Source organism: Salmo salar, chromosome 03 (assembly GCF_965601325.2).
Source record: "Salmo salar chromosome 03, fSalSal1, whole genome shotgun sequence".
In the NCBI taxonomy this organism is placed as follows: domain Eukaryota; kingdom Metazoa; phylum Chordata; class Actinopteri; order Salmoniformes; family Salmonidae; genus Salmo; species Salmo salar.
In genome coordinates, this window is record NC_138293.1 from 70,488,343 (window position 1) to 70,514,082 (window position 25,740).

A 25,740-nucleotide genomic window follows, 5' to 3' on the forward strand; every position below is an offset into this window, starting at 1 on the left:
TAGGCTAATAGTTATCCCTGCTACATGCAATTCATCAAACAAACTTGCTGTAAAATTAACAAGTGAATTGCAACTCATTTTATAGGCCTACACAATATGGCGTCCACATAATATGTAGGCCGAGGCAGCGCAGCTCAGCGTCTGATGGACAATGCCTATCAATTTGTAACAATGTAACAACATGGACCGTGCAACATCACAGTAACGTAGTCTACTGTAGTTATAATATAACAGTCAGATAACAAATCAACGTATATCAACAGCCTACGAACATGTTGACAAATTAGTCTGCACAGCGATTTCAATAAATTAGGTGAAGAATGTATCGAAGTATATTCTTAATCCAGCCCTGCTTCACTCTTCACTTTTCTTGCCTACGCGAGCGTGTTAACGATCAGTTTACAATCAAAGTAGTTCCTGGCAATCGCGTCATAAGCCTGACATTATGTTGTTGGGCGTGCACAAATTGCTTCTATCCAATCAATTCCCTTTGCCAATCTTGACAGAATGTGTGTGGGCTGATTCGTTTTGCATGGCCAGTGCTCCGGGTGGGTGGAGATTTCGTTTATGGACCAATGGAATAGTCTAAAATATACAGACTCCGCTCACTCAGGGCACCGGGCCATGCAACACGAACTACCCCAATGTTTGGCGTGTATATAAAACGGCATGTTACCAGCTGCTCACTCAGAGTGAATTTCTCGCATAGAACAACATACCCTGAACGCAACCTTATGCGTGCGTATAAAGTTTAGTTTTTTCTTATACAAGGTTGAAAAAGATAGTTCAAGACATTGGATCACGTCAATACTGCGGTCATTCATCTGTTGACAGCTTTCATCGACCACTGCTCTGTTCTACATCTTGGATTTTCCCTCACACTTTTAGAAGTGAAATTCTTTTTAGTTCTGAACTTGGGTTATTGCTGAAAAAGAGGGGTGCTTGCGTTGATGCGTAGGCCTACTTTTTGCTGACACCGTCATTTGTTGACAAATATCCTGAGACTGTTAAAACACAACTGGTAAGCTCACTTTCCTACGACTTTATGTCTACAAAAATGGAGCAGCCTTTTTATCATGACGACTCTTTTATCTCGGCTTATGGCCACTCTGATGCTGCATTGCACGACTACAAACTCCTAAAGCAGAATATGAACTTGACAGAGCCATATCGCAACCTCAAGTCTGACTTGTACCAAGCAGCGCACCAGGACGTCGGGTCACTGAAGCTTGCTTCCCCTGAACTCGAAAGGCTTATCATCCAAAACAGTAACGGTATAATTACTACTCCCACCCCAGGCCAGTACTTCTACAACCGGAGCATCACCGATGAGCAGGAGGGTTTTGCGGAGGGCTTCGTGAAAGCCCTGGACGAGCTCCACAAGATAAACCATATGCCCATGGCCCCGCCCAACGTGTCTATTGGAGCGGGTGGTGTGACGACCTGTTCGGCGGCGGCCTCTAGTGTCTTCGGCTCCTCCTTGCAGCCCGAGCCTCCAATCTACACAACACTGAACGCTTATTGCCCAAACACTAACCTCTCTTCCGCATCCAGTTACCCCAGTACCACCATCAACTACTTGCCGCCGCACCACCAGCAGAGCCATCACCAACAGACCTCGACGCACGCGTCACACCCCTTTCAGTACTCTCTACCTGGCGCTGGGGTCCATCCACAGCGCCTTGTGGCTTTCAAAGAAGAACCACAAACCGTCCCTGATCTACACAGCAGCGACGGTTCCCCGCCAATGTCCCCAATCGACATGGAAAACCAAGAGATAATCAAGGCCGAGCGGAAGCGGCTTAGAAACCGACTAGCGGCAACCAAATGCCGGCGCCGCAAACTGGAGCGCATCTCCCGACTGGAGGACAAGGTGAAAGTTCTGAAGTCGGACAATGCTGGGCTCTCCAGCACAGCGACTGTGCTTCGTGAACAAGTCGCCCAGCTCAAACAGAAAGTCCTGACACATGTAAGCAGCGGCTGTCAGCTGATGTTGACGAGTAAAATGGAGGCATTTTAAATGGAGAGGCGCGGGCATTACGCAGAGTAATTCATGATTTAGAAGTGACAACACTGGAGGAATGTTCTACATGAACAGCACTGGAAGAGGCCATATAACGGCAGGCTATTGTTGGTAATGACAATACGGCCGCAGGCTGTGTGTAGGCTGCTCTCATTTCGGGTAAAAGACCGACAAATGGTACTTCCGGATGCTGGACACCGCACAAGGGACCATATAATCCAAATACATGACAACAGGAACAGCATCCAGACTGAACATAGACACTGACACTGAGTGACTAGAAAAACAAACCAGAGACCACTTGATAGGCTGGTTTTGATACCTAGTCAATGGAAATGTTATTGTATTGTTTGTAATTTTGCATATCGTCATGCAATGCTGCATTCATTAAATGTTTAAGTTATTGTTTGCCAGGTTGATCCTGACAAATTAATATTTTGTCATGTTTACAATGTATTTTTTATTTGTGCGATGTATATTTAAGTAAAGTCTCTTATCAAAACGATTTTGGCTTCATGTTTGTCTATTGTCATTATGCCATTCATGGTGTTTCATAAAAATGCAACGTAGAAATGATATTGGTCGTTGAAGTATGATGGCTATATGCGCAGAGGATTTTACACATTTACTACAGTCTAGTGTTATGCATAAACAACAACCTTAAGCGTGTGACTTAAATGGCTAGTTTTCATTGAAGATGGGTTTAGGTCATGCTCCTTTACAGTGAGATTCGATGCTATTAGACTACATTCAGGCCTTCATGTCCAGAACGTCAGCGCGTTACCTTTTACGCACAGCGTGTCCATATAAGGACTCTTCTGGTAGAGATTACGTCACTGAGCGCAGCTTTCTGGGAACTCCCGCCTTCCTTGCAAATTGGTTTCATTCCACTTCATTTAACACTTTGTATCAATAAGATGGTTTGGCACAACGGAATTTCCAATATTATTATTGAAACTAAGCTGGCGCATAGGGTAATAATTAAGAACTGAGCTAAGGAGCATAATAATGGGAAACAAACTTTGATCAGATATGAACTTGGCACAGTCATAATTTCGCATGGGTTATCAAATGACTACGGACAAGGTTCAGCCACTAACTTTTCTTGACTATTTTAAATTACAGTATATTGTATATTCATTTTTCATATGGCATGAAGTGGTCAACCACTTGACAAAAATATTCAAAATCGTCCCATATTCAAGGTGTCTGTCCTCAGTCCAATTCTCTAGTTGAATCATCTATTTGTATAAAGACTTATGTCCAATGGCCACCAGCTCATTCTGGGCACATTGTTTCCCATGATGCCTAGCCAGGGTAACTAAACATGGTGGTTGCGTACACACCACAGTTAAGACAGATTTGGGTCTTATATTTGAATGAGTGCACATGGAAGTGACAGTGGCCTTTGGAATGCCGGGGGTGTTTAAAGATGCCACACCGCTTGGCAGAGCAGTAGACGCGAGTGGGCATCTGGTGTGTGAGCGCATCTGTGTGTATGGATGGGTTGGGTTGGCATTGCCAAGGACAAGAACATTGTGGGGACATCAGAAAAATATGTGAGGCCCTGTTCTCTTTGAATTGAGTCAGGGATATGGGAAAAGTCCCAGTAAAGTTGAGTTAATTGAAGATTAGTCATCATACATTAACTTCTTATCTAAACATTTTTTTAAATTCAAGCCCTTCAAAGTTGGCATCAGTTGCAACTCCTGTTGTTGTGCGGTCTTTGGCAGACAGAGGAGTTATTGAGTATGCACAAGCTGCTCTCAGAAAAACAGGAGGGGAATTCTGTCCTGTTAAGCAGTTAATGATGTAGGCTACAGCAGCCAGCTCGGCAAACAACCCAGCCAGCCTGCTCTCCACAACCTTCAGCACACTTGAGAAGAAAGTAAAAGAAAACCACTTCAAAAGAATCGCTGAACGCTGGGGTTTTGACACACTTTCTCACCTCAGCCGTTTTGGAGAGAGGTTAAAACTTTATTTTTTTTATGCCCCAATATGGAAAATATCAGCTACGACACCTACGTGTACTCCATTTCTGTATCTTTCAGTTTAGATAGTCCTACTAGTATTCATAAAAACAAGTGCAGTTTCCACCGTTTCTGTGTTTTAGTACAAAAATCTTGTGTAAGATTTATTTTTATTTTGTTATAACACATACATAATTAAAATGTGACAGTCAAGAGCAAAGGTGTCCTAATTGAACCCTTTTCTCTCCTATACCAATTTCATGTACTCTTCTATTGTTTTCACTTCTCGACACATTGGTGGGAGTGTAAATGTTCCATTGCCAGATGGAACCAATGTTTTTTGGATACTTGATTTCTCAGATCCCACCAAGGGGGAAATACATAAAAACATGGAGTTAACATGGTTATTTATGTATAGGCCTACACAACATGTATAAATACACACGCACAACCTGCCCATTTCAGCTTCTCGCTACCACAGCCCACAACCAACAGTGTCTGTGGGAACATCTGTGATGCAAGTGATGACGTATGAAGATCTGGGGTGGGTTTATTTTCCTCCCCTCTAGCCCCCTTTCACTCCTACAGGCATCACTCTCTCGCTCCATCTCCCACATTTCTCTCGCATCATACATATTCCTCCCACCTCACCATGGCCATCTGAGCTTCTTTCAATAATTACATAACTAATTTCCGAAGACATTTAGGCCTACGTAGGACAATGCAGACTGAATGGGATTTTGCATGCTGAATGTCTATGTAAAGGCGACATGGTTCTTCAATATGTATCGTCTAAAACGCTACTACAAACTTTTTCCATCTAAAACCGAGGGAGGTAATCCCATAATCTTTTAAAGACAGTCAATTTGTGATAAGTAGTGGTCTACATAATGTCTGGTTTCTCAGTCCCATGTGTCACCAGAGGAGTAAGTTAAGTTGTAATAGAATGGAGTTGATATGCAGTGTACACTGTGCAGCTCACCATTAATGACCTCTGGAACACAGGGAACAGATTATAACCTCTTCTGAGACATGCAGGGCTCACTATCACCCTGGGATATACAAGAAGCAGTTTGGTCATAACAAGTGGGGTCATTCAAAAATAGAGAATGTTTATAATATATTATAATATAAAACCTTTAAAAGGGCAACTACACTTCCTGATCAGGCCTCGTTTTCGATTAGGTTAATTAAGAAATGCTTGCGGCCATGACTGAATTCAAAACATGAGTTGATATCAGGGTGTGGTTTGATGTGGGTGTCTTGTGTGTGTGTGTGTGTGTGTGTTCGCAGGTGGGAAGAGTTAACCAAACTATTTTGCCAATTAGCTTCAGCCGACTGGTGTCCGACTGTGGCAAAGTTGGTTTGACCTTGGATAGCCTATCTCCAGGGCAAGTTGGGGACTGTCAATGAATTACACAATGTAAATGCGAATATTTTCATGTTGTACACCTTTTAGTTCTCATCATGTTTTACATTTTTGTATTATCATTTCTACAATTTATAGTTGGTTTGATGTGTTTAAGTCATTGAAATTTGCAGCTATTGGAATTTTTACACATTGTCCCATGTACATTGTGTAATTTAGCAATGGCCCCTAACTAGCCCCATTGGTACAGTATATCCAAAGTCAACCCAAGCACAGGCATTACAATCTGGTCACATACAGCTGCACTCCGAATTAATGATTACTTGGTGCTGCCAGCTGTGAGCAGGATTGAAACAAACCCAACCTTCATTTACATTGTGATGCAGTCACGACCACAAGTCCCACAAAAGTCCGTTTTGGATGAGGCTATGACCAAAATTATCCTATTTACACATTATACTAAATTTAGACAGTAGAATAAATGTTTCTGACTCAATGCCACATAGGCTGTTTTCTAAATGAGAAGTTGTTTTTTAGGGGCAGTTGCTCTTTAAGACTAATTTGTTTGTATTGTATCAATTAACAAAACCTATACAAAACCAGTCTTCCAGAAAAACAGGGACATTGCTTGTTGAATGTGTGCATAGCACCATCTAGTGGTTAGTAACTAAAGCTTACTATTAACTCTAGACCAGTGTTCATGTCATATTCCAATATAAAAGTACTGAATAAAACACTTGGTTTTAAACTATATTTTCTTTAAAAAGGCAAAAGCAACTTCCAAATGCCTCATCACTACAAAACTAGAGAACAATTTAGCTAAAAATTCAGCTTTTCTATTAACATTCCAGTTCATCAACAAAATACTCACATGGCACTGTTTGAATTGTAATCAAATCAAATGTTATTTGTCACATGCACCGAATACAACAGGTGTAGACCTTACAGTGAAATGCTTAATTAAAAGCCCTTAACCAACAATACAGTTTTAATAAAAATAAGTGTTAAGTAAAAGTTAGGTAAGTATATTAAAAAAAATCATTAGAGAACAGCAGTAAAATAAGCCCCATGATGGAATCAACATCAAGCCTAATACACAAATAATATATCATTTTCAAAAAACACATCCCCACTGACAGTGTAGTTTACACAGAATCAATGCGATCAGCAGACTCAGTCAGTCAGTGATCCAGCTAACAACAGCAAGTGCTCAGTTAGTACGCTGTATAGACGTAGCACCTCTAAGGAGGTGTGGATGGATCAGTTCTCTTTGTAGAAAAACTCCTTGCTCTTCTGGATGACCGGGTCTCCATCCTGCTGGGCACGCTGTAAAGAGAAACAAGTCACACATCTGCCCTGTGACCATACACTGTATATCAAACACATTTGCTCACTAAATGTACTGTATATTCTAATAAGAATTGGAACTGAGCTGAAGAGGGGCAAGAGGTCAAGTAGCACTAGAGTGCATACAATGGAGGTCTATTGGTGCCTAACAATATGAGTCTCCTGCCATGTCCTGAGATGTCAGCACATCCTACTCTAAATCCCCAACCTGCTCTCTGTCCCCTCCTCCTCTCACCCTCTCCAAACTTGTCAGTGTGCTGGAAGGCCTGCACCAGGCGCAGTGTCTCATCCACAGAGCACGCCACTGGCAGGTCGTTGATGGGGATCTGCCTTAGGATGCCTATGTCATAAATCACAAACAGACCTCTGGACAGTAGGGAGGAAGGTTAGAAAAGGTTTAGGGCTGAGCACTGTATAAAGGTCAGTAAATGGGCAGCTGTGAGTGAGAGAGAGAGAGAATAGGATTATAAGACTTGTCCCAGAGCTTGGTAACAGACCTGTAGGCTATTCCCTCATCCTCCTTCAGCACTCCGTAGTCCCTGGAGATGGCCTGGGTGGGGTCAGCCAGCAGAGGGATCTTCATAGGGCCCAGACCTCCCTGTTTCTTCTCTGTGTTGATCCTGCACAGGAGGGGGAGCGAGATAATCACTATTACACACACAATAAATACAGGACTGTAGGCAAATGCACTGGACGCCTGCATGATTATTGATTACTTGAACAGTGGCCGCTACACATCTGCTGTGTATCTGGAGCTGCAAACCGACTCAGTCAGTCTTCCAGGGTTTTATCACAGCTATACAGGCTGACAGGAGAAGCTTAACTCTGGGCAGGGTGGGGCTTCAGGACCCTATGCAGCCTAGTGCATTTACTTCCTGGATACCTCTTCACAAACATGAAAATGATTATCTAACAATAGCCACAAGTTGGGATATTAAATTAGATATACGCAGCAATATGCAAAATAATGAAATAAAAACAGATTATACAGAAGGACAGTAGAGGACAAGATTCTGGTTTGTTTTCCTATATCAGTATTTCCATATATGACCCTAGTATAGATAATGGTCTCACCAGGCCAGGTGACTGAAGTGGGAGTCTGTAGAGGCTGCTAGGATCTCAGTCACTCTTCCTGAACTCCTCAGCACGTTCACTGAAGGCCACAATCTCAGTGGGGCAAACAAAGGTGAAGTCCAGCAGGTAGAAAAACAGCACCACATACTTCCCTTAGGGAGAAAAGACAAATGGGATTTCAAAAGTATTGCATACGGTTTATGGTAATTTGCCAAATAGTTAAAAATCTGCTTCCATGACTTAACCTCAACACCATGGGATGTGTATAGCTAAGCAGAGATTTAAGTCTGAGAAATGTTGAGTTTGAATGTACTTTTTGTGTTTGTGTGTAGTTGATTTCACACCAAAGCGAAGCCTCTGTAGTAGGACAGCATGACCTCTGAACTGTCCGTCCACTACGGCTGTAGCAGTGAACTCTGGGGCTGGCTGGCCACTCTGATTCACCTGACGTGAATCAGAGTGGAAAACCTTGGTTAGCGGAATTACAGGCCAATAGACTTAATATTTCAAGAAGGGCATTCATTGAGCTTAAAAGTGTAATTCATGATTGAGTACTATAAGCTTAGCCACATTGGCAAAAATGAAAGTGTGTGGACTAAGAAAGCTGACATTTGGATTTCTTGAGACATGACAACCTGTTGTTGAGAGTCAGTAATCTTTGACAACACTATTGTCTGCCTCAAAACACTTGAGCACATGCCTGAAGCACATGACACACTGCACAGTCATGCTTGAGGTTGAGGAATGGGTTTCTTTGTAAAGTTCTCATGCAACCTCTCAATGAAGGACACCATAATATTTACACACAAGCTTGTTTTCAAGTACCCATTGCTGCGACGATAGGACAGTTCACTGAACTCACTGCTCCAAAGGGGAACTCTAAGCTGCAGATAATGACCTTGAGAAAAATGTACTTAAAACATGATATAACAGAGGGGTATTATAATCATATCCAATGTATTATTAACTCACATCACATTTTTATTCTATCAATCTACTGCATTCCAAACATTGTAAGATAAAAGTAGTCTACAATAGCCTAATAAAATAACACTGCAGTTCACACACAGACAACCAAACTAACTTAGGCTGTCTGATCTATTGCCCCTCTCTACAGTGTGGCCTACTCTACCTAGTCTGTCAGCAGTTTAATAGTGTCCGTTTGACTGTCAGTAGAGTGTAGAGGTACATATGTTATGGCTACTTTCTCAGGTCACTGCCACTGCCACAAGTAAGAAGAAATAGTACAGGTGTCTGAGTTTGTGTCAAAGAAAGTGAACAATTAAGTGGTAACAGATTGACTAGGCCATTACGGCTGTCAGAACACGGACATAGTAATAAAGTTGATCAACAACTGACCAGTAACTAAAAGCTGAGGAGAAGCAAATCCCGCGAGAATAGGCTTTCTCAGCTTTCTCTAAGTGAAGAATTTGATTGACGTTATCAATCGCGGAAAATGTATATCACAGTTTCAAGCAGACTAGGCCGAGGTTTGAGAAGTCAATGAGAGAACTGAAAAGTTCTTCCTTAGTTGTTAATTTTCTAAATCTAAGGGCACAACCTAGATTCGAGTCAGTGTCTTAAGTAGTTTAACATATTATTACCTGAACTTCGTGAAAGTGTCGAACTGACACGTTTACATTTTCGTCAAAAACAACTTTATATCCAAGGTGTGCCTTTGAACTGACGGCATGCACATGCGCAGTTTGGCGCGAGAAGAGCGTTAGACCCGGTTTCTGCGCATGAGCTTAGCTAGCAAATGTCGCCATGATAATCGCCTACAAGCGTGATCGGGATTTCTATTGGAGAAGTGTTTTCTGCCTATCTTCCTACTGTAGGTTACTGTCTTTTGGGGGGATATGCCGCACTCATCCTAATCGGTAATAGGAAACTCGGAAATGTCCGACATGCTGATTCGTTGAACGCAACATGTGTATAACTACAACTACATTGAACAAAAATATGAATGCAACATTTAAAGTGTTGGTCCCATGTTTCATTGGCTGAAATAAAAAATACCAGAAAACGTCTATGCCGCCCAAACAAGTCAAGCCGAAGTCAAGGACCGATAGGATAGTCAGTTTTATGAGGGTATGTTTGGCAGCATGAGTGAATGATGCTTTGTTGCGAAATAGGAAGCCGATTCTAGATTTAATTTTGAATTCGAGATGCTTAATGTGAGTCTGGAAAGAGAGTTGACAGTCTAACCAGACACCTAGGTATTTGTAGTTGTCCACGTATTCTAAGTCAGAACCATCCAGAGTAGTGATGCTAGACGTGCGGGCAGCGATCGGTTGAGGAGCATGCATTTAGTTTTACTTGCATTTAAGAACAGTTGGAGGCCACGGAAGGAGTGTTGTATGGCATTGAAGCTCATCTGGAGGTTTGTTAACACAGTGTCCAAAGAAGGGCCAGTACCGAATGGTGTTGTCTGCATAGAGGTGGATCAGAGTATCACCAGCTACAAGAGCGACATCATTGATGTATACAGAGAAAAGAGTCGGCCCAAGAATTGAACCCTGTGGCACCTCCATAGACTGCCACAGGTCCGGACAACAGGCCCTCCGATTTGACACACTGAACTCTATCTGAGAAGTAGTTGGTGAACCAGGCGAGGCAGTCATTTGAGAAACTAAGGCTATTGAGTCTGCCGATAAGAATGCTGTGATTGACAGAGTCGAAGGCCTTGGCCAGGTCGATGAAGACGGCTGCACAGTATTGTCTGTGTCTTCAGTTAAGATGATTTGTTTTAAATAGCCTATGTGATCTATAGGCTTAGAGAGCTTCATACGCCGTTTATTAGAATTGTGTTGTTTGAATAGTGTGAGAAGACCACAACATTGGTGAGAATCACAATATAGGGTACAACTTAAATTCTAACTCTTAAATGCATACTTCGGTATTTTGGCAGAGTCAAATGAACTCGTGGATACCATTTTTATGCCTCTGTGTTCAGAATAAAGGAAGTTAAGAGGTAGTTTCGCAAGCCAATGCTAACTAGCGTAAGGTCAATGACTGTAAGTCTATGGGTATCTGCTAACATGCAGTAACCTATATTGGATGTACAATTTTCAATTACAGCACTATTTAATCTGCAGTTATTATTCTGTTATTTATTCTGTTACCAATAATATTTAGCTGTTAATAGTGTCTTCTGATTACAATTATCATGTTTCATCTTTGAACTTTTAGAACAGACACTTCAAAACCTTATTCCATATGATTTATTTTTTGACTGTCTTTTTTGTTGTTGCCATTTATGAATGTGTAATTCAGTGTGTTTCTATGGGCTATAGTAGTAAAGGCCAAATTCAATATAAAATTCTTAATCAAATAGCAAAATGATCCATGGTATCAGCGGCTTAGACCTTTAAGAAATAAAGCATAGCCAGACCTAATGATTTTGAACAATGATTTGACAAGCAATGTATTCTAATGCTGGAGTTCAATCACACTGCCCCCTAACAATATTTTTAATAAAGCTCACAGGGGAAAAAAACAGGCCTGTCAGAGTCTAAAGACCCACTGTGTAAAATGATATAGAGCTACAGATAACTGCCAAAATAAAGGAAACACCGCCAACATAAAGTGTCTTAATTGGGCTTTTGTCCACCACGAGCCAGAACTGCTTCAATGCACCTTGGCATAGATTCTACAAGTGTCTGGAACTCTTTTGAAGGGATGCAAAACCATTCTTCCACGAGAAAGTCCATCATTTGGTGTTTTGTTGATGATGGTGGAAAATGCTGTCTCAGGCGTCACTCCATAATTTCCCATAAGTGTTCAATTGGGTTGAGATCTATTGACTGTGACAGCCATGGCATATAGTTTACATAGTTTTCATGCTCATCAAACCGTTCAGTGACCACTCGTGCCCTGTGGATAGGGGCATTGTCATCCTATGGGGTCATAGCTATGGTAGCCAAAATAATGACCTGCCCAGAATTTTTATTCATGACCCTAAGCAGGTGGAAGGTTTTAAGTTCCTCTGCGTACACATCACAGAGAAACTGAAATGGTCCACCCACACAGACAGTGTGGTGAAGAAGGCGCAACAGCGCCTCTTCAACCTCAGGAGGTTGAATAAATTTGGCTTGTCACCTAAAACCCTGACAAACCTTTACAGATGCACAATCGAGAGCATCCTGTCAGGCTGTATCACCGCCTGGTACGGCAACTGCACCGCCCTCAACCACAAGGCTCTCCAGAGGGTGGTGCAGTCTGCACAACGCATCACCAGGGGCAAACTACCTGCCCTCCAAGACACCTTCAGAACCCGATGTCACAGGAAGGCCAAAAAGATCATCTTGGACAACAACCACCCGAGTCACTGCCTGTTCACCCCGCTATCATCCAGAAGGCGAGGTCAGTACAGGTGCATCAAAGCTGGGACCGAGAGACTGTTAAACAGCAATCACTAACTCAGTGAAGCTGCTGCATACATATAGACTCATATCTCTGGCCACTTTAATAAATGGATCACTAATCACTTTAAACGATGCCACTTTAATAATGTTTACTTATCTTACATTACTCATCTCATATGTACATACTGTACATTATACCATCTATTGCACCATGCCTGTGCCGCTCATCCAAATATTTATTCCTCCTTTTAGATTTGTGTGTATTAGGTAGTTGTTGGGGATTTGTTAGATTACTTGTGAGATATTACTGCACTGTTGGAACTAGAAGCACAAGCATTTCGCTACACTCGCATTAACATCTGCTAACCATGTGTATGTGACCAATACAATTTGATTTGATTTGCTTTGATGGTGCGGTGTTAAATGCTTAATTAACTCCGGAACCACACCTGTGTGGAAGTACCTGCTTTCAATATACACTGCTCAAAAAATAAAGGGAACACTTAAACAACACAATGCAACTCCAAGTCAATCACACTTCTGTGAAATCAAACTGTCCACTTAGGAAGCAACACTGATTGACAATACATTTCACATGCTGTTGTGCAAATGGAATAGACAACAGGTGGAAATTATAGGCAATTAGCAAGACACCCCCAATAAAGGAGTGGTTCTGCAGGTGGTGACCACAGACCACTTCTCAGTTCCTATGCTTCCTGGCTGATGTTTTGGTCACTTTTGAATGCTGGCGGTGCTTTCACTCTAGTGGTAGCATGAGACGGAGTCTACAACCCACACAAGTGGCTCAGGTAGTGCAGCTCATCCAGGATGGCACATCAATACGAGCTGTGGCAAGAAGGTTTGCTGTGTCTGTCAGCGTAGTGTCCAGAGCATGGAGGCGCTACCAGGAGACAGGCCAGTACATCAGGAGATGTGGAGGAGGTCGTAGGAGGGCAACAACCCAGCAGCAGGACCGCTACCTCCGCCTTTGTGCAAGGAAGAGCAGGAGGAGCACTGCCAGAGCCCTGCAAAATGACCTCCAGCAGGCCACAAATGTGCATGTGTCTGCTCAAACGGTCAGAAACAGACTCCATGAGGGTGCTATGAGGGCCGACGTCCACAGGTGGGGGTTGTGCTTACAGCCCAACACCGTGCAGGACGTTTGGCATTTGCCAGAGAACACCAAGGTTGGCAAATTCGCCACTGGCGCCCTGTGCTCTTCACAGATGAAAGCAGGTTCACACTGAGCACATGTGACAGAGTCTGGAGACGCCGTGGAGAACGTTCTGCTGCCTGCAACATCCTCCAGCATGACCGGTTTGGCGGTGGGTCAGTTATGGTGTGGGGTGGCATTTCTTTGGGGGGCCGCACAGCCCTCCATGTGCTCGCCAGAGGTAGCCTGACTGCCATTAGGTACCGAGATGAGATCCTCAGACCGCTTGTGAGACCATATGCTGGTGCGGTTGGCCCTGGGTTCCTCCTAATGCAAGACAATGCTAGACCTCATGTGGCTGGAGTGTGTCAGCAGTTCCTGCAAGAGGAAGGCATTGATGCTATGAACTGGCCCGCCCGTTCCCCAGACCTGAATCCAATTGAGCACATCTGGGACATCATGTCTCGCTCCATGCACCAACGCCACGTTGCACCACAGACTGTCCAGGAGTTGGCGGATGCTTTAGTCCAGGTCTGGGAGGAGATCCCTCAGGAGACTATCCGCCACCTCATCAGGAGCATGCCCAGGCGTTGTAGGGAGGTCATACAGGCACGTGGAGGCCACACACACTACTGAGCCTCATTTTGACTTGTTTTAAGGACATTACATCAACGTTGGATCAGCCTGTAGTGTGGTTTTCCACTTTAATTTTGAGTGTGACTCCAAATCCAGACCTCCATGGGTTGATAAATTGGATTTCCATTGATTATTTTTGTGTGATTTTGTTGTCAGCACATTCAACTATGTAAAGAAAAAAGTATTTAATAATATTATTTCATTCATTCAGATCTAGGATGTGTTATTTTAGTGTTCCCTTTATTTTTTTGAACAGTGTACATTAAATCCTTAATTTACTCAAGTGTTTCCATTATTTTGGCAGTTGCCTATACATTGTGTTTATAATATTCCTATAATGTACTGTACATGGGCAGAAACATGATCTATCAATCCTAGGAATTATACAGAAGAAGGGAGGGATGGAGAGTGTGCCTTGATAATGTGCAGGAGAATTGGAGAGGGTGGAGCAGGCTGTGTTTTGCTGTCTATCCTTTTGGCAGGAGAATTGGAGAGGGTGGAGCAGGCTGTGTTTTGCTGTCTATCCTTTTGGCAGGAGAATTGGAGAGGGTGGAGCAGGCTGTGTTTTGCTGTTTATCCTTTAGGCAGGAAAATGTCCAGTAGTACTTTGTGGTATTATTGATATGACTATAGCTATAATGACACACAACTTTATTGTATTGTTTGTATTAGCCTCCTGCAAGTGCACACACACAGACTTTTCATTTATTTAACCTTTATTTAACTAGGCAAGTCAGTTAAGAACAAATTCTTATTTACAATGACGGCCTACCCCGGCCAAACCTGGACGACGCTGGGCCAATTGTGCGCCACCCTATGGGACTCCCAATCACGCCGGTTTTGATACATCCTGGAATCTAACCAGGGTCTGTAGTGACGCCTCTAGCACTGAGATGAAGTGCCTTAGACCGCTGCACCACTCGGGAGCCCCGAAACACACACGCACACACGCGCACACACGCACACACACACACACACACACACACACACACACACACACACACACACACACACACACAGTGTGGTCTCATACTGCTAATTTGAGTGGGACATTATTATTTTAAAACAACCATATTGAAGGCTTTAACTGCTGGTGTGGCGCCTTTGTCATTTGAACAATACATATACTATATTTATTCACTCCCATAATCAAACTGTCAAGCTGTCTGCCAGCTTGAGCTGGACTGGTGAGAACATCAGAGGTGGACTGTCCCTGCGGCCATGTTGGGTGATGACATCATCCTTGGAATACACAGTGTCCTTATCCTGAGGTGACAGGTCAAATGGTTGGAAAGTGCTGCGTATGGAGACACAGAACACATATTTGCTATGTATTTTGATCTGGCAATGGCTCTAATAACAACACAATAGAAAATACCAATGGAATGATTTTGAAATCCAGTGTTTATTGAGGATGTCAAGAAACAAAAGAACACCAAATAGGTATTCTTATCACACTCAGACAAACAGGTTCCCTTTTGGTCCTCCATTCTTTAGACATTCTATAGAGTTTGGCTCTAATTCTACTTCACAGCATCTTGAATGACATTGCCTGAATAGAGTTCTGATGCATTATCAAACGAACACAAAAGCCTTACTGGCATGAGTCATGTTTCTACATCAGCAGTCTAAGTCTGTCCTTTGCGCAGATTCTCTTTCTGAAATTCCAGACTTCCTCCAGCTATAAAGAATACTTCATCATTTTTACAGCTGACTCCTATGGTTGCAGGATGGCAGCCACTCTAATGATGTGGCTCTGCACCACCATCACAAACACCCAACCTCCCTCCTCCACTATCAAACATTTCATGACAAGAAAACAGTAGTACATTACGTTATATCGCGATAGTAAAATATGCCAAGCATGTTGACAGTTGTACAGGTATGTCTAAAAAAGGTGTTTAGGATTGAGGAAAAGAGGAATTGTGGAAGCTTCAGTATGGATACGTATCTCCTGTATGCCTTGTCTGATGGCAAAGTTACACAACTGCAGTTTAGAAACTACTGCAGTCTACTGATGAGTAAACACAACTCTACAGTATGATATGCACCGAGGCAGTCCCAGGCGCCTCACAAGATGATAGATATTTTCATTTGTAGGCCTACTAATGTAGCTGCAAGACTGCATATGTTTATAATGAACATACATGACTGACAATTACATGCCAAACATTGATGGCGATCATGAATGATGTCACCAGTTTTAGCAACTACTTTACTTTATTACATTAACGTTTACAGGGACAGTGGACATTAATTAACATTACTACTGTATAAATGTGCAAGTTTTAGCCAGCCGGCTAATTTTCAACTGCAGTCCCTGGGCCAAGTACCATGTAACAACAGACTGTAATACAACATGATGTCATACACTTTGATGCTAGCTGTTGATAGTTTTACCTTTCAGAATAATGTTACGGTCAATGTCACTATTCGTACATTATTTACACAGTGTTAAGGGCATGTCATGTCATAATGGTTTATATGTTTGGTATTACTTCAAAACATGGAGCGTCTCTAAGCAACATTTGATTGATGGGTTATAATGGTGCGTAATGATGAGAGGTACAGTATGTGAGGTAAGGTTAGTTATAGGAGCAAGATATGACAACCCCAGCTTGGGGACAGTGCTACAGATTCAGAGATCAGATTCTGTTAGTTCATCTACAGCCCACTCCCACTACCCTCCACATCATCCACCACGACCGAGCGTTTCCGCATCACAATGTTGCCGTTGCTCCTCCGCGCCTGCAGGGGCAGTGTGGCAGACTTGGTCTGGGGCTGCGTGTGGCAGGGGGCACGGTACTGAGGCAAGCCACTCTTGGTGGTGTCCAGCTCCTCTGGGTCTTCCTCCAGGGCCCTGAGGGCAGCGATCACCTCCCTGTCCGAGGGGCTGAGGGTCAGGCATCCACAGGGACGTCCACCATTACCATTGCTAATACCCTCACCCCCCTCCCGTTCCTCCTCCTCATCCTCCACCGTCATGAAGGCGTCCCCCCACAGGCTCTCACACAGGTCCCGGCCATGCTGGTACATCTGTTGTAGCAAAGAGCAAATCATTGGAGGTGTAGTTTGACATTATATTCAATAGGACCCTTATCTTTTCTGTGTGTTGCAAATTATACCTCTGATTAAGGCACTTATTGATTACACAAATATGTACCTTTTCTGACAAAACAAAACAAAGCATTTGCCAGGCAGCAGCTGCCACTCCCACCCCTCTCTCACCCATCCATTAGTGCCCTCATCATACAGAGAAAGACTTTTAGAGACACGGGGGAGCAGCACACAAAGTCATGCTTCATCTGTCATCTAAAAGCCAGCTGATTGAGGGAAATAAATATGTTTTTCCCTTCACTTTAATCCAAATTCAGGTTTTAGGGCCCAAAAAAACATCATGAAGTCTAAGCCTACATTTCTCAGAAAAGCTTGATATTGGAAAAGCTTATTAGTACAATGGTAGTGACACCGTGGGTCTACACATTTACAGAGGATCTTAATTTGATCACTCTTTTGTTGCTGAGAATTTTCCTGCACCGCAAGCAATGCAGATGAGCTTTCTTATTTAAATGAACTGAAAACCTAATCTAACACACAATTATATTAACAGTATTACACTTTTCATGTAGCCTACTTTTGTCCAGATAATAGCTTAACCACAGCTCCAGCTACATTATGGACTAAGCATTTAAATCCTGTTGCTGAATGATTATTTTGCTGTGACATTATAGGTCAAATTAGGATCCTATATCTGTAAGCTCTGATTCTCTGGGGAGTGAGTCATCACCACTTTGTAAGAAATGCTACTGTTACAACTCTCCTCTCTCCTCTCCCCCTCTCTCATCCTGTCTGTCTGAGGGATAAGGAGTGAATGAGTCACTCAGAACATTTAGGAAGCACTGCTATATTGACTGTGTTAGAAGGACAGCGCTGTTACTGTGCAGCAGATAGCTACTAGCTGGTCTGATTACTAGCCTCCTCTCCTGGGGCAGCCATGGTCATGTGCCTAACCCTAGTGCCTAACCCAAGTGCCTAACCCTAACCTTACATTTGTTTTCATGCAGTTTTACAATATAGACAATATTTTTACTTTGCCGTTGGCTGGATCTAGAGGAAATCGCTCAGTTCTGCCTTAAGGAGAAGATTCATCCCAAGAAACGTCAACCTGCTGTTATCGCAACACAGGCTGTCAGTCTGTGTGCATGTTAGTGCAGAGTCACTGCCCACTTCAGAACCAGTGTATGAGTGGAGAGCGTGAAGAGAGTGTTGGTTTCCTTGTTGATGATGTTAAGAAGCCCCAGAATATTGCTGTGGCCAGTGAGGTGATGGAGAGGAGCCAGCAGAGCTTACAGATGATGAGGGAGAAAGCCAGAGAGGAGCCTGGGAGAAGGGCCAGGGGGACGTTGTGATGGTTTGTACGTGTGTGTGCAGTATTGTGTGTGCATGTACAAATGTTTTTGTGTGTGTCTAGCTTATGTGTGAATGCAGTATCTGCATGTGTTTGTGTGTGTAGCCTATATGTGAGTACAGAATGTGCATGTGTTTGTTTGTGTGTGTGTGTAGCCTATATGTGAGTGCTGTAGCCTACGTGCAAGTGTGTGTGTTTCCGTGTATTTATTTGCAGCCTGCTTGTGCTGTGTACAGTGGCCCTGAGGCAGACTAAAGCGTTGTCAGCTCGATTAGGGAGGACATGTGAATGGGTGAGGTGCAGTTCGCTTCCCAATTCCTTTGTCTGATGAGGAATCAAACTGAACATTCCAGTCTAACCTACAAACTGTTTATCTCAAACCTGTTTACTATCTATGTTAAAATAATTGTTTTTTGAACAGCTGAAGATCATAAAAAGAGCTGTCATTAAAATGCCTGGACACAAATTGCTTCCAACCTCATTTGAGTTCCAAAGTCAGTTGCTCTTAAGCAAAGGGTCAAACTAATGAATACTATAAATCTGTGAAAATATTGTTATTGTGTAAACAACATTTCTATTAGATGTGAGTTGTTTTGTTCTAACATTCTGACTCCTCCTTTTGGGGTCTTTTGGAGGTCTCTGTATAGCTTAACTTTAATTGAATGGCCTCACAATAATTACGTTTTTATTTGGTATATTTGTGGTTCCCTGACCTGCCTCTTCCACATAAACATACACACACTCCTGTCACCTCTCATCATCACATCCAACCACTGATTATGTGTGTGTGTCAGAGGGGGCTGGTGGGAGGAGCTATAGGAGGACGGGCTCATTGTAATGGCTGGAATGGAACCGCTGTTTTTCCATGTGTTTGATGTGTTTGGTACCATTCCATTCATTCCAATACAGCCATTACAATAAGCACGTCCCCTTACATCTCCTCCCATCAGCCTCCTCTGGTGTGTGTGCATGTTTGTGTGTGACTGGGAGGTTCACAGTTGGTCCCAGCTGTGCACAAGCCCTGGGTCACTCTGCCTCTTTTTATATCCTCCTCTGTCCAGTGGAGCAGTACAGAGCAGAGCCCAGGGGCAGACTGGCCATCTGGCATTCTGAGCAAATGCCAGATAGGCTGGACCATATTTTTATCACATTGGGCCTGTCTAACTTGGATTTTTTGCGCAAAATAATAATTATCTGGCTAATAATGGGGGCCTCGAGGAAAGAAATGGGCCGGTGTGGGGGCCTCGAGGAAAGAAATGGGCCGGTGTGGGGGCCTCGAGGAAAGAAATGGGCCGGTGTGGGGGCCTCGAGGAAAGAAATGGGCCAGTGTGGGGGCCTCGAGGAAAGAAATGGGCCGGTGTGGGGGCCTCGAGGAAAGAAATGGGCCGGTGTGGGGGCCTCGAGGAAAGAAATGGGCCAGTGTGGGGGCCTCGAGGAAAGAAATGGGCCAGTGTGGGGGCCTCGAGGAAAGAAATGGGCCAGTGTGGGGCCCTCAAGGACAGAAATGGGCCAGTGTGGGGGCCTCGAGGAAAGAAATGGGCTGGTGTGGGGGCCTCGAGGAAAGAAATGGGCCGGTGTGGGGGCCTCGAGGAAAGAAATGGGCCGGTGTGGGGGCCTCAAGGAAAGAAATGGGCCGGTGTGGGGGCCTCGAGGAAAGAAATGGGCCGGTGTGGGGGCCTCAAATAAAAAAATGGACCGGTGTGGGGCCCTCAAGGAAAAAAATTGGCAGGTTAGTTAGAAATGCCAGGGCCGAATTCTGGTCCCAGTCTGCCCCTGGCAGAGCCCCTCCTTTATTCCACTGAGCCAGCCTCTGTGTCCTTAACCCCTCACTGACCACTGAGACCAGCAGTATCAGTGTCAGTATCATGATTCTTTTCTAACCTAGCCTTGCATGCCAGGTTTCTATATCTTCCTACAGCTCTATCATAAGAGACACAGCTGGAGAAAGAGACTAGGACGGTTCTTAACTTCCTCAAAGAAATGAATCGTTGAGTCTAAATATCTCTTTTTGAAATAAAAAAAACACATTTATAACAAGGTTAAAACACTGCTCAACACAGCATTACAGCCATCTCAACATGGCTCCCTCCCATGAGACTGGCTGCTGCCCATCCAATCAATAGCCTACCTGCTGATACGGCACACAGTTCCCAGTGCAGTTCTGTCCTCTGGGGTCTCTGGCCCAGTTACGAGCACATGTCATGTCCATCCTGCAGGCCTCATACCTGAAGAAAAATGTTACATTGCAATGACCAGATGACAGATCAACATTTGATACTGCTGGATGATGTGATTAGCGCAGTGCCTTCAGTACAGTTTACATTGGGACCCTAGGTTATTGTAGTGAGCTCACCAGTCACGGCAGAAGCTGTGGCACAGTGGCACGGCCTGCATGGAGGACTGGAGGTGAGAGTGTGGCCAGCGGGCTGCATCAGGGGAACAACGGTAGAAACAGGTCACACGCTTCAGGAAGTCCTCACACCTGGACATAGAGATGGATAGGAGGGAGAGAGAGGGTAGACCACAGCATGTAACTCTCGCTTTGCTCCAGCAGTACAATGCTTTTGTCTCTGTTGGCTATTGGCTTTGATGTGATAGATTGAAAATATTGGTTATATCAGCTAGTCATGATCAAAGGCCGCTGTAAATCGCAGACTTACTTCGGGCTCAGTTTCCCACACTTGTCCCAGGGGCTGTTTTTCTCACTGGTCGTGGGAATAAGATCCTGGATGTCATCCTCTGAACAACATGCATCTGATGAGAGAACCAATATGGATAGATTATGACCATGGGGTGTGGAGAGACACCTCATCTCATAGGAGGATTGAGGATTTAGATAGCAAACTTCCAACAGCAGTTTTCTCTCATTATCATGGTTTGACGATGCATGTTGTTGTCTTTAAAAGCACAGTGCTCTCACTCACTCTCAGCATAGATTGTGCACTCTTTCAGGTGAGGTTCCTGGCTGGGTGTGGTCTTCTGTCTACCGTCCTGTAGACACGCCCCCTCCAAACACAAAATGCGACCAATCAAGGTAGCCGCTAAATATGCACAGACCAACGGCAGGGAGTTTGACGTGATAGCCATTTCTTCAACCTGCGATACGTTCAGCTAGCCGGCTATAATCAGGACCTTGGACAGCGTAGCGGGAGACAAGCGGGTTCAGTGAACCATACAATCTGAAGACCAGTTTTTTAAATAATGTGACATTTGAATGTTTGCCTATTGCCTATAGCACTAAAGAGAATGTTTCCCTCAAAAAGGGAGTAAGATCAACCACCACTGATCAAAAACGGTCTAGTCTGTCCATAACATAGTTTGTATTCAATGACGTGCCATGGAGCATCTAGCCTAATTAAGGAGGTTCAAGGATTGGTGTGATGTATGACACAGCCTGTGAAATATTAAGCTATAGCCTATCTAGCCATTGGAAAACGCTAAGCATGCATAACAATACCTGATTAAATCCTAAATATGGTATTTTGTTATGAACTTCCGTTTAAGTATTTTATAGAAAAAGAGTTACAGACATGTTTAACACATTTCAGAGTTTACTAATCGCTTTGTTAGATGTATAACAATGTAGGCTACTTATTGTAGGTCGTCTGTATGTAGGCTACTTATTGTAGGTCGTCTGTATGTAGGCTACATGAGACTATCAGCTACAAACCTACAAATGACTTACTTTCTTTCAGAAAAAACGATGACCATACCTGACAAACTATCAACTAATAATTTCACAACAAAATAATTAAGACTTGAACAAATTCGAAGATAGGCTACTGTAAAACCATGTTTGATTAGCTTTAAACAAAATATCTGGAATGACAAGATTTAACACCAGAACATCCCAACTGCGTAGTTTGCCATCTGTGTCCATTTGTTTATTTTCCACTATCGACAACAATACTTTACTCCTCGCCTGCCTTAGCCTACCTGTCGGTGGGAGAAACCGTTTTCCTATTGATTCTGCTTGGTCTTGTGCGACGTGTCTCCTCAGCTTTGGAATCGTCGTCGAATCAGCACCACTCTACGCAGCTCTTCCTCCGGGCTGACTGCTTGTTATGATCACTTCTTCCCAGGGGCAGCACGACAGTTTCTCACTGGTTTAACTAAGCCCCTGGCCACCTCCCCCACCTCCTCCTCCGACCTCCCGCTTGCTGGTAATCCATATCCCACACACACACACACACACACACACACACACACACACACACACACACACACACACACACACACACACACACACACACTAATTTGTATCATATACATTAGAAAGATATGTGTGGAGGTATTCCCATCCAGTATTGTAATATGATGACCTTTAAATGATTTGGCCTGAGCATATTATGTCCAGGTAGTGTCATTCTGTATCAAAGGTACTGTCATTCTGTATCAAGCACCAGTTACTGAAAAACAACAGGATATGGTTGTCAGTGGATTCATCAAATTGATTGGGTCCTATATGAACGTGTTGGCGCGGCGTTGTCCTTGGTATAAGTGCATCCTCCTCAAGTGCTGAGTCACCTGTCCTCCCCTCCTCCCACAAACCCACAGGTCAGGGCTTTGTGTGAAGGGGAGGTGAAGGATGAGATTTGATACTGTATGATATGCTAAGAGCATTGGAATACATCTCCCTGCTGACAACCATTGCCCCACAAATAACTTCAATCTGCCACTTCAGCAAAATCCACACTCAATTTATTTTCGCAATGAGGTATACATTTTTTTCAATGTTTTGATGTTGGGGCCTGTGTGACCTACTGTATGTTGGTGAAAATAGAGATCCAAACAGACACTTTGCCCAGTGCTCATCCTGTCCTGTACTCTTGTCCTGTAATCTCTCTCCCCCTCAGACCCAGGGTGCCAACTAATCCCTGCCCCAGACTCCCTGTGTCGTCACTAGCCTTTTGGCCTCTTCACAGCAGATGGACTTCCTTGTGGCCTAGACACGATTGCCTAAAACCAAGAACCTGAAATTATATAACAATAAGATATGACAATGAGATATGGCAGTAAGATAATGACATTCTGATCCATGACATTGGGTTTGGTAGCATTGGTGTGCAATACCTTGAGTCTTATATAAGTCAATTGTACAGTATTGAGTTCAAGTGTATTCATAGAAGAAAAGGATGGAGCTTAATGGAGCCATAACATATAGTAGACCTATAGAATGCCTAGATTCATATCATCCTATAGGAGGAGGATTCTACACATTTGCCTCACATGGGCCCAAATTCACTAGACAGTTTCATAATCAGGGGCTGTTCACAATGCACTTATTTACGAGGATGAGGGGGCGAGAGGCAGACAGAAACAATTTCCATTTGGCTATTAGAAGGTGAATAATGATATCCTTTGTGTGGGAGCTATTCAGGGACCAATGAAATGGGGGACAGAGATTTGCATTGCTGTGAACTGTTGTTTTTAATTAACCGCGAGGTTGCCGGGAACCAGTCCTAGAATTGGCAAACAGTGTAACGATCCTTGTTGTCTCGCTAATTGCAAGACATTCTTTGCTTTGATCCACTGACCCATTTCTTAGGCTTTTGTTTTCTGATCGGTTTAAAAGTGGTGGACAACTAAAGAGGAAGACAACTCGAAATACTAATTCATAGTCCCCCTTTTGAATTTCCAAACAAATCAAAAATATTAGTATAGTCTGTGTTGCTTTTCAGAGGCTGTGTAGTGTGATTATGTAAGCTAAGAGAGGCTACACACAACCTGACCTCTCACGCAATGACAAGTGAAATACAGACTGATTGGAATTCCAGGCCAACAGAATGTGGCCTGAGTATTACTTCCTCAAGACTGGACCCTAGAAATAATCTGAAAAATATTCTGTGAAATTACAGCGTTACATACTCTACATGATCAAAAAAAGAAACTCTTTACATACAGTGCCTTTGGAAAGTATTCAGACACTTTGACTTTTTACACATTTTTGTAGGTTACAGATTTTATAAAAAAATATATGTAATTGTTTTTTTTACTCATCAATCTACACACAATACCCCATAATGACAAAACAACAACAGGTATAAAATGGAAATATCATATTTACATAAGTATTCAGACCCTTTACTCAGTCTCCTTGGGTATGACGCTACAAGCTTGGCACACTTGTATTTGGGGAGTTTCTCCCATTCTCTGCAGATCCTCTCAAGCTCTGTCAGGTTGGATGGGGAGCGTTGCTGCACAGCTATTTTCAGTTCTCTCCAGAGATGTTTGATCGGGTTCAAGTCTGGGCCCTGGCTGGGCCACTTAAGGACATTCAGAGACTTGTCCCGAAGCAACTCTTGGCTGTGTGCTTAGGGTCGATGTCCTGTTTAAAGGTGAACCTTTGCCCCAGTCTGTGGTCTTGAGTGCTCTGGTGCAGGTTTTCATCAAGGATCTCTCTGTACTTTGCTCCGTTCATCTTTGCCTCGATCCTGTCTAGTCTCCCAGTTCCTGCCGCTGAAAAACATCCCAACAGCATGATGCTGCCACCACCATGCTTCACCGTAGGGATGGTGCCAGGTTTCCTCCAGAAGTGACACTTGGCATTCAGGCCAAAGAGTTCAATCTTGGTTTTGGCAAACTCCAAGCGGACTATCATGTGCCTTTTACTGAGGAGTGGCTTCCGTATCAAATCAAATCAAATTCAAATCAAATTTATTTTTATATAGCCCTTCGTACATCAGCTGATATTCTCAAAGTGCTGTACAGAAACCCAGCCTAAAACCCCAAACAGCAAGCAAAGCATGTGAAAGAAGCACGGTGGCTAGGAAAAACTCCCTAGGAAAAACTCCCTAGAAAGGCCAAAAACCTAGGAAGAAACCTAGAGAGGAACCAGGCTATGAGGGGTGGCCAGTCCTCTTCTGGCTGTGCAGGGTGGATATTATAACAGAACATGGTCAAAATGTTAAAATGTTAAAATGTTCATAAATGACCAGCATGGTCAAATAATAATAATCATAGTAGTTGTCGAGGGTGCAACAAGCACGTCCGGTGAACAGGTCAGGGTTCCATAGCCGCAGGCAGAACAGTTGAAACTGGAGCAGCAGCACGGCCAGGTGGACTGGGGACAGCAAGGAGTCATCATACCAGGTAGTCCTGAGGCATGGTCCTAGGGCTCAGGTCCTCCGAGAGAAAGACAGAAAGAGAGAAAGAGAGAATTAGAGAGAGCATATTTAAATACACACAGGACACCGGATAAGACAAGAGAAATACTCCAGATGTAACAGACTGACCCTAGCCCCCCGACACATAAACTACTGCAGCATAAATACTGGAGGCTGAGACAGGAGGGATCAGAAGACACTGTGGCCCCATCCGATGATACCCCCGGACAGGGCCAAACAGGCAGGATATAACCCCACCCACTTTGCCAAAGCACAGCCCCCACACC

General features: G+C 43.6%; 2 protein-coding genes and 1 pseudogene across 3 annotated transcripts; 1 reads left to right on the forward strand and 2 right to left on the reverse strand.

The window, feature by feature from the left end:
• Positions 1–695: 695 nt before the first annotated feature.
• LOC106607038 (transcription factor JunB) lies at positions 696–2,528 on the forward strand. Its single transcript, XM_014203598.3, has one exon. The coding sequence runs from the start codon at positions 1,046–1,048 to the stop codon at positions 2,018–2,020; it is 975 nt and encodes a 324-aa protein (XP_014059073.1). The 5' UTR covers positions 696–1,045; the 3' UTR covers positions 2,021–2,528.
• A 3,952-nt stretch (positions 2,529–6,480) lies between these two features.
• LOC106607009 (peroxiredoxin-like) lies at positions 6,481–8,612 on the reverse strand (annotated as a pseudogene). The gene is made up of 5 exons (XR_014391804.1): positions 8,609–8,612; positions 7,784–7,935; positions 7,207–7,329; positions 6,945–7,075; positions 6,481–6,688 (listed from the first exon to the last, which is right to left on the reverse strand). The product of XR_014391804.1 is annotated as a peroxiredoxin-like (transcript).
• Positions 8,613–16,091: 7,479 nt separating this feature from the next.
• On the reverse strand, positions 16,092–22,420 carry LOC123723646 (riboflavin-binding protein-like). Its single transcript, XM_045715169.2, has 6 exons — positions 22,284–22,420; positions 21,272–21,479; positions 21,008–21,101; positions 20,701–20,829; positions 20,476–20,572; positions 16,092–16,975 (listed from the first exon to the last, which is right to left on the reverse strand). The coding sequence occupies exons 2-6, from the start codon at positions 21,432–21,434 to the stop codon at positions 16,604–16,606; spliced, it is 855 nt and encodes a 284-aa protein (XP_045571125.1). The 5' UTR covers positions 21,435–21,479; positions 22,284–22,420; the 3' UTR covers positions 16,092–16,603.
• Positions 22,421–25,740: the final 3,320 nt, after the last annotated feature.